This window comes from Procambarus clarkii, chromosome 56, assembly GCF_040958095.1.
Source record: "Procambarus clarkii isolate CNS0578487 chromosome 56, FALCON_Pclarkii_2.0, whole genome shotgun sequence".
Lineage (NCBI taxonomy): Eukaryota > Metazoa > Arthropoda > Malacostraca > Decapoda > Cambaridae > Procambarus > Procambarus clarkii.
This window is the reverse complement of record NC_091205.1, coordinates 29,160,442-29,168,881: the sequence shown is the minus strand read 5'-3', so window position 1 is coordinate 29,168,881 and position 8,440 is coordinate 29,160,442. Positions and strand designations below refer to the sequence as shown.

Here is an 8,440-nt window from a genome sequence, read left to right as displayed (position 1 = left end):
GAACTGGCAGTAATAATCAATCTAAAGGAAAAAGTGGTAAAGAACACTAAACAGAACCTTCACTAAATGTACTTCTTAACTATATTCATACATATGTACATAACACTGCTGTGTCACTCGCACAGGGCACTATAACTTCTGTAATCTTTTTTACCAGCGAGTTCACTTCGATCTTCTATTGCACACCACTCAAAATTCCCTCCCTGAGTCTGTTGTTACGGTAATCTCCTGCTTATCAGGTCTGCCTGTTCCTTCACCGCCTACTTAGCAGCATGCTACAACATAATGATTCAACATCAACGACAACAACAATACATGCCCGAAACTTATTGTCTAGACACAACGCCTCTTCCCCCCCCTCCACCCTACAGTACCCGAGAAACCTGCACCTGCTGTTTCAGCAATGGGCGAGATGCCACTAGCTAACAACACATCTCGATCATTTAACTGATGGCTGCTTGTTAAAACTCCAGAAATTGCGCCAACTATGACATCATGCCCCATATATAAGGGCTTGCCAGCATCCAGCTCAACAGATTACCCAATGAGTGCTCATGGCTGTAACATCTACTCTCATCTCCGGGTGATGGTAGACGCACATAGTAATTTTGTTTAAAGTACTGCCTTCACCTTTGTTATTTAACGTAAATTTCACATGTATTTCTCTTTTGACTGTATGTAAGCCAAGTGGATAAGGGGTTTTGTTTTCATTGTTACTTGTCATTCTGTGTAAAATTAGTCGTTTTTTATTATATTAAATGTTTGAAGTTTTATTCTCTTTGGGGTTTACTCGCAGCTCTCACACTGTAGAGGTGTCAAGCAGTTTATTTTTTAACTTTGTTTTCCTTTTTTATTAATGTGCGATTGGCACAAGATCTGCCAGAAAACCAGGCTGTGACTCATACGTCAGGCTGCGAGCAGCCGCGTCCAACAGCCTGGTTGATCAGTCCGGCAACCAGGAGGCCTGGTCGACGACCGGGCCGCGGGGACGCTAAGCCCCGGAAGCACCTCAAGGTAACCTCAAGGTATAGTTACTGCTTTATTCTAGACTCTGGTCAAACTGTCTTCTATGGTTCTCACGTCGGCGAATTCACCTTTCTCAGCAAATAATGGGCCAGTCCTGTACAGTATCGTCACGGTGCCAAAGAACCACTCGCCTGGCGTTCCGCGAGCGCTGTCATGGGTTCGTATCCTGGCCGGGGAGGATTTACTGGGCGCAATTCCTTAACTGTAGCCTCTGTTTAACGCAACAGTAAAATGTGTACTTCAATGAAAAAACGATTCTTCGCGGCAGGGGATCGTATTCCAGGGACCATAGGATTAAGGACTTGCCCGAAACGCTACGCGTACTAGTGGCTGTACAAGAATGTAACAACTCTTGTATATATCTCAAAAAAAAAAAAACATTTCTGCTCTCCAGCAACACACTGGCAGGGGTCTCCAGCAACACACTGGCAGGGGTCTCCAGCAACACGCTGGCAGGGGTCTCCAGCAACACACTGGCAGGGGTCTCCAGCAACACACTGGCAGGGGTCTCCAGCAACACACTGACAGGGGTCTCCAGCAACACACTGGCAGGGGTCTCCAGCAACACACTGGCAGGGGTCTCCAGCAACACACTGGCAGGGGTCTCCAGCAACACACTGGCAGGGGTCTCCAGCAACACGCTGGCAGGGGTCTCCAGCAACACACTGGCAGGGGTCTCCAGCAACACGCTGGCAGGGGTCTCCAGCAACACGCTGGCAGGGGTCTCCAGCAACACGCTGGCAGGGGTCTCCAGCAACACACTGGCAGGGGTCTCCAGCAACACGCTGGCAGGGGTCTCCAGCAACACGCTGGCAGGGGTCTCCAGCAACACACTGGCTGAGGTCTCCAGCAACACGCTGGCAGGGGTCTCCAGCAACACACTGGCAGGGGTCTCCAGCAACACGCTGGCAGGGGTCTCCAGCAACACACTGGCAGGGGTCTCCAGCAACACACTGGCAGGGGTCTCCAGCAACACGCTGGCAGGGGTCTCCAGCAACACGCTGGCAGGGGTCTCCAGCAACACACTGGCAGGGGTCTCCAGCAACACACTGGCAGAGGTCTCCAGCAACACACTGGCAAGGGTCTCCAGCAACACACTGGCAGGGGTCTCCAGCAACACACTGGCAGGGGTCTCCAGCAACACGCTGGCAGGGGTCTCCAGCAACACGCTGGCAGGGGTCTCCAGCAACACACTGGCAGGGGTCTCCAGCAACACGCTGGCAGGGGTCTCCAGCAACACACTGGCAGAGGTCTCCAGCAACACACTGGCAGGGGTCTCCAGCAACACGCTGGCAGGGGTCTCCAGCAACACGCTGGCAGGGGTCTCCAGCAACACACTGGCAGGGGTCTCCAGCAACACACTGGCAGGGGTCTCCAGCAACACGCTGGCAGGGGTCTCCAGCAACACACTGGCAGGGGTCTCCAGCAACACGCTGGCAGGGGTCTCCAGCAACACGCTGGCAGGGGTCTCCAGCAACACGCTGGCAGGGGTCTCCAGCAACACACTGGCAGGGGTCTCCAGCAACACGCTGGCAGGGGTCTCCAGCAACACGCTGGCAGGGGTCTCCAGCAACACACTGGCTGAGGTCTCCAGCAACACGCTGGCAGGGGTCTCCAGCAACACACTGGCAGGGGTCTCCAGCAACACGCTGGCAGGGGTCTCCAGCAACACACTGGCAGGGGTCTCCAGCAACACACTGGCAGGGGTCTCCAGCAACACGCTGGCAGGGGTCTCCAGCAACACGCTGGCAGGGGTCTCCAGCAACACGCTGGCAGGGGTCTCCAGCAACACACTGGCTGAGGTCTCCAGCAACACGCTGGCAGGGGTCTCCAGCAACACACTGGCAGGGGTCTCCAGCAACACGCTGGCAGGGGTCTCCAGCAACACACTGGCAGGGGTCTCCAGCAACACACTGGCAGAGGTCTCCAGCAACACACTGGCAAGGGTCTCCAGCAACACACTGGCAGGGGTCTCCAGCAACACACTGGCAGGGGTCTCCAGCAACACGCTGGCAGGGGTCTCCAGCAACACGCTGGCAGGGGTCTCCAGCAACACACTGGCAGGGGTCTCCAGCAACACGCTGGCAGGGGTCTCCAGCAACACACTGGCAGAGGTCTCCAGCAACACACTGGCAGGGGTCTCCAGCAACACGCTGGCAGGGGTCTCCAGCAACACGCTGGCAGGGGTCTCCAGCAACACACTGGCAGGGGTCTCCAGCAACACACTGGCAGGGGTCTCCAGCAACACGCTGGCAGGGGTCTCCAGCAACACACTGGCAGAGGTCTCCAGCAACACACTGGCAGGAGTCTCCAGCAACACACTGGCAGGGGTCTCCAGCAACACGCTGGCAGGGGTCTCCAGCAACACGCTGGCAGGGGTCTCCAGCAACACACTGGCAGGGGTCTCCAGCAACACGCTCGCAGGGGTCTCCAGCAACACGCTGGCAGGGGTCTCCAGCAACACACTGGCAGAGGTCTCCAGCAACACACTGGCAGGAGTCTCCAGCAACACACTGGCAGGGGTCTCCAGCAACACGCTGGCAGGGGTCTCCAGCAACACGCTGGCAGGGGTCTCCAGCAACACGCTGGCAGGGGTCTCCATCAACACACTGGCTGAGGTCTCCAGCAACACACTGGCTGAGGTCTCCAGCAACACACTGGCTGAGGTCCCCAGCAACACACTGGCTGAGGTCCCCAGCACTGGCAAGCTTCAACACAGGCTTAAACCAAGCCTTAACAGACGGCCATTACTTCCATCTTGTAACTCAACTTGGCCATCCCGGTATTCGTCGGTCCAATCACCAATAATTCACTATCACAGACAACTCACAGCCTACGCCGACTAGGCCACCTGTTCCCACTGGAACACATCTTCAGGACTACCCTGAGTGACATGATTCCTGTCGACCAAAATATCACCCACATCCCGTCTGAGGAGTACAAATGTAGTAAGAAACAACACAGGGTCTCTAAGATCACAGCCTTCCGCCGGGGAATAGTAAATGGGGTCAGGTGCGCTCAACAGAAGGCGTGGACATAAGAACATAAGAACAAAGGCAACTGCAGAAGGCCTATTGGCCCATACGAGGCAGCTCCTATCTATAACCACCTAATCCCACTCATATACATGTCCAACCCGCGCTTGAAACAATCGAGGGCCCCCACCTCCACCACGTTACGCGGTAGAGGTGGACATTGGAAGTTACTACTGTGGAGCGTCGCCTAGAGACGTGACACCACGTGACTAATTCTTGTCCCATCCTGCACATATCTACGCCATGACCCACCACACCACCAGTCCGGCTGGCTACCCAGAACATCTACTACTATAACAGCTTCGCTGTGAAATGTTTTAAATAATAACTATAACAATTCGTAGAGTTCAATAATTTGACTTTACAATTTACAATTTTACAATCTAGTTACTAACAACTCATCAATTAATTTTCGTGTAGTTCAAATTATACCCCCTCCCCCCCCCTCCCAAATTGTGTTAAGTGGAAGTTTATCAGTGGAGATAACTAATAAAATATATATAGTTCACTTAATAAATAATAATTAATAAATTTGCAGTCTAAATAAAATACAAAGAAATTATTCACTGGTAGATTTCCCAATGTGGGAAATTTTACCCACTATATCAATATTATTATCTGAGAAATTATTATTTCCATATTATATCTACATATCAGAATCACCATAGATTCATTATATTGTATTATATATCAACTGAATCCTACGTGACAATTTGGTCACGTTCGCATTAAAGGTTCACAGGCGCCTACGTGACTACACACTCCTCATGTATTCTCAAGAATCTAGAAGCTTCGAGAAGAATATCTTAATTAAAAAATAGTTTGAACATCAAACATATTTTGTTGAGGATTAAATCAAATCCTTAATAAGAAACAACGGTACTATCAAATACTACTTATAATTAGATATAGGATTTGAAGCCTATATTATAATTACATTTTATCTCAATAATCAGTCTATACAATAAAAATAATGAATAAATTTTCATTGTAGGCTGAGGACGGGGCCGGTGGAGTAAGATCACGGGCCCTGCACCACGGCGGCTCCAGGCTGTCGCCAGTGTTGGTAAACACTGCTGACAAGAGGGCCTCCCACAGTGTAAACACTGCTGACAAGAAGGCCTCCCACAGTGTAAACAGTGCTGACAAGAGGGCCTCCCACAGTGTAAACAGTGCTGACAAGAGGGCCTCCCACAGTGTAAACAGTGCTGACAAGAAGGCCTCCCACAGTGTAAACAGTGCTGACAAGAAGGCCTCCCACAGTGTAAACAGTGCTGACAAGAAGGCCTCCCACAGTGTAAACAGTGCTGACAAGAAGGCCTCCCACAGTGTAAACAGTGCTGACAAGAAGGCCTCCCACAGTGTAAACAGTGCTGACAAGAGGGCCTCCCACAGTGTAAACAGTGCTGACAAGAAGGCCTCCACAGTGTAAACAGTGCTGACAAGAGGGCCTCCCACAGTGTAAACACTGCTGACAAGAGGGCCTCCCACAGTGTAAACACTGCTGACAAGAGGGCCTCCCACAGTGTAAACAGTGCTGACAAGAGGGCCTCCCACAGTGTAAACAGTGCTGACAAGAGGGCCTCCCACAGTAACACCAATTTACTCCCAGCGAGTCCAAGCGGGCAGTACAAATCATATTAGTTGCTATTTGCTGCCGAGACTACGCAACTTAAGGGAAGTGTCATTTCGGTTAGTCTATTAGTCAAGATTATTTAGCCTTTTAGTCTGTGACTAGGATTAATCGATAGGACGCAGGGAGACACCAAACACAAGGTGTTGGGTGTAGCCTTCTTAGCCTAATTATTATAACAATTTAAGTTCATGTGTAACACCTGAACATATATATAGTCATCAGATATTAGGGTGTAAGGTATCATCAGGTGAGTGTGACCACATGAGACATAGTGCAGCTGGCCACACACCAGGACTACCAGACGCCAGTAATCACTGGAGTGCATGGGTCCCAGGGTGTTGACCAGACCACACACTAGAAGGTGAAGGGACGACGACGTTTCGGTCCATCCTGGATCATTCTCAAGTCGATTGTGAAGAGGAGGTAGAGACAGGCAATAAATAGGCAAGAGAGAGCTGAGGAGGAAAGTAAGGTGTAGGGGATAGTAGTAATAATGAGAACTGCAGAGGGCCTATTGCCCCATACGAGGCAGCTCCTATTATAACCACCGAATGAGAAGGAGACAGTAATAGGAATAAGAAGAGGATAGCAAGGGAGCGTAGAAGACAATGAACAGAAAAAGGAAAGAGAAAGAAAGATAAATGGAAGGGGTAAGCTTATGTTAAGTCACGTTTGTTAGAAAGATTAGAGCATTTGAGTATATACTGTGAAAGGGAAGAGTCCACAGCAACAAAGCTAGGACTCAAGTTCATGTTGGGTACATTGTGTATTAGAGCCGATTCTACAAGACGGCGTTTGTGAAGAGTAGAGGAAGGAAAGATTATTTTCGAGGAAGACCAATCAATGGGATGATTAGAATCCCTCACATGGCAGAAGAGAGCATTGTTAGTGTCTGCAGACTTAACACTTCTCTTGTGTTCTTTAAGTCTGTCATTCAGTGTACGGCCAGTTTCGCCAAAGAATTGGAGAGGACAAGATGAACAGGAAATAGAGTAGACACCAGCAGCATTAGAAGCAGGAGGAGCAGTGTGAACTAGATTGCTACGAAGTGTGTTAGTTTGTCGAAAGGCGAGTTTAATGTCAAGAGGACGAAAGGTATTGGTAAAAGTTTTGAGTTCAGATATTAAGGGAAGGCATAGTACAGTGCTACTAGTGTTGGAAGCAGGTTTAGGATGAAAGAAATTTTGTTTAGCTTGAGAGTAGGCACAGTTGATGAAATGCAAAGGATAACCAAGACGAGAGAATGATTTGTAGATAAAGGCAATTTCAGAATCAAGAAACTGAGGGTCGCTAATGCGTAGAGCGCAGAGGAAGAGAGAGACGAGGACACTTTTCTTAACAGAAGGAGGATGGCAGGAAAAGAAGTGAATGGTCTGGTCAACATACTTCAGCCACGTTATTGTGACTCATCGCCTGTCCCAGGGTACCTGATGTGTCATGACCACTCAACACTGCTGACACAACTCAGGTCATCTTATATGTTCTTTATATAGTTGTGTGATCTATAACTCAATAGTAATTATATCGACAGCTTAAGGTACGATTAAAATATGAAACCTCCCAAATGTGTGAAGAGAAGTTTATTGTTGACAATAAATTATACAGTCCAGTAAGACGTAATAAATATAATCCCATAAAATTGTAATCAAATAAATCACCGGTAGGTTCCCCCCCCCCCCCATCCCAGTCACCACTCCAGGATATTCCAGTTTCCAGAACAGAGTCCTGTGTGGGACTCTGTCAAAAGCTTTTTATTAGGTCCAAATAGACACAGTCAACCCAACCACCTCCTTCCTGTAGTATCTCTGTGGCTCTATCATAAAAATTAAGTAGATTTGATACACAGGATCTTCCTGTTCGAAAATCATACTGTCTGTCTGTTATTATGTCATTACTCTCTAGGTGTTCTAAACATATGGTTTTAACTATTTTTGCTAGTGTTTTGACTACCACGCTTGTTAATGACACACGTCTATAATTAAGAGTGGCTTCTCAGCTACCTTTTTTGTGAACTGGAACTATGTTTGTCTTATTCCATATATCTGTTAAGGTTCCTGTGCACAAAGATGTCTGGAATATTAATTGGAGTGGAATGCTCAGCTCAGTTGCACATTCTCTCAGCACCCAAGGTGAAACTCCATCAGGTTCAACTGCTTTATTTCTTCCTAACCCCGTTGAGTAATTTGGCACTTCGTCTTGAGATGTATTCTGTAGCGTGTTCTGGAATTGGTATTGGGTCCGGCTCTCTGAAATCCTCATTTTGTACAATTACACTTTGGAACTGTTCATTTAGTACAAAAGTTCAGCTCCTCACACTACTCCCACTCCAGCAGCCCCCTAGAACTCCCTACACCCCATTAACCCCCTTTGACCCCTCCCACCTGATCACCACCCCCCTCACACTACTCCCACCCCATCAACCCACTCACACTACTCCCACGCCCATCAACCCACTCATACTCCCACCCCATCAACCCCCCCTCACACTCCTCCCACCCCAATCAACCCCCCCTTAACACCCCCACCCCATCAACCCCCTCACAACCCCACCCCATCAACCCCTCCACCCATTACACGGAAAAAACAGAACGAGACGGAGCCAGAAGTTTCAAACGGCCTGGTTTGGTCTGGAGAAAATTTGCCCTAATAATACAACTGGAAATTAACCCTGGTGCAAAAGTTGCTTAGATTTGCCAGTTGTGGCGTGTGTGTGGGCGTGTGTGTGTGTGTGCGCGCGTGTGTG

The 8,440-nt window shown here is 49.1% G+C and overlaps 1 protein-coding gene across 1 annotated transcript; it reads left to right on the top strand.

The window, feature by feature from the left end:
• The first annotated feature begins 3,919 nt into the window (after positions 1 to 3,919).
• On the top strand, positions 3,920 to 5,493 carry LOC123770913 (uncharacterized). Its single transcript, XM_045763089.1, has 2 exons — positions 3,920 to 4,024; positions 5,056 to 5,493. Exons 1-2 carry the CDS (start codon positions 3,920 to 3,922, stop codon positions 5,491 to 5,493), a joined length of 543 nt encoding a protein of 180 aa, XP_045619045.1.
• The last annotated feature ends 2,947 nt before the right edge of the window (positions 5,494 to 8,440 follow it).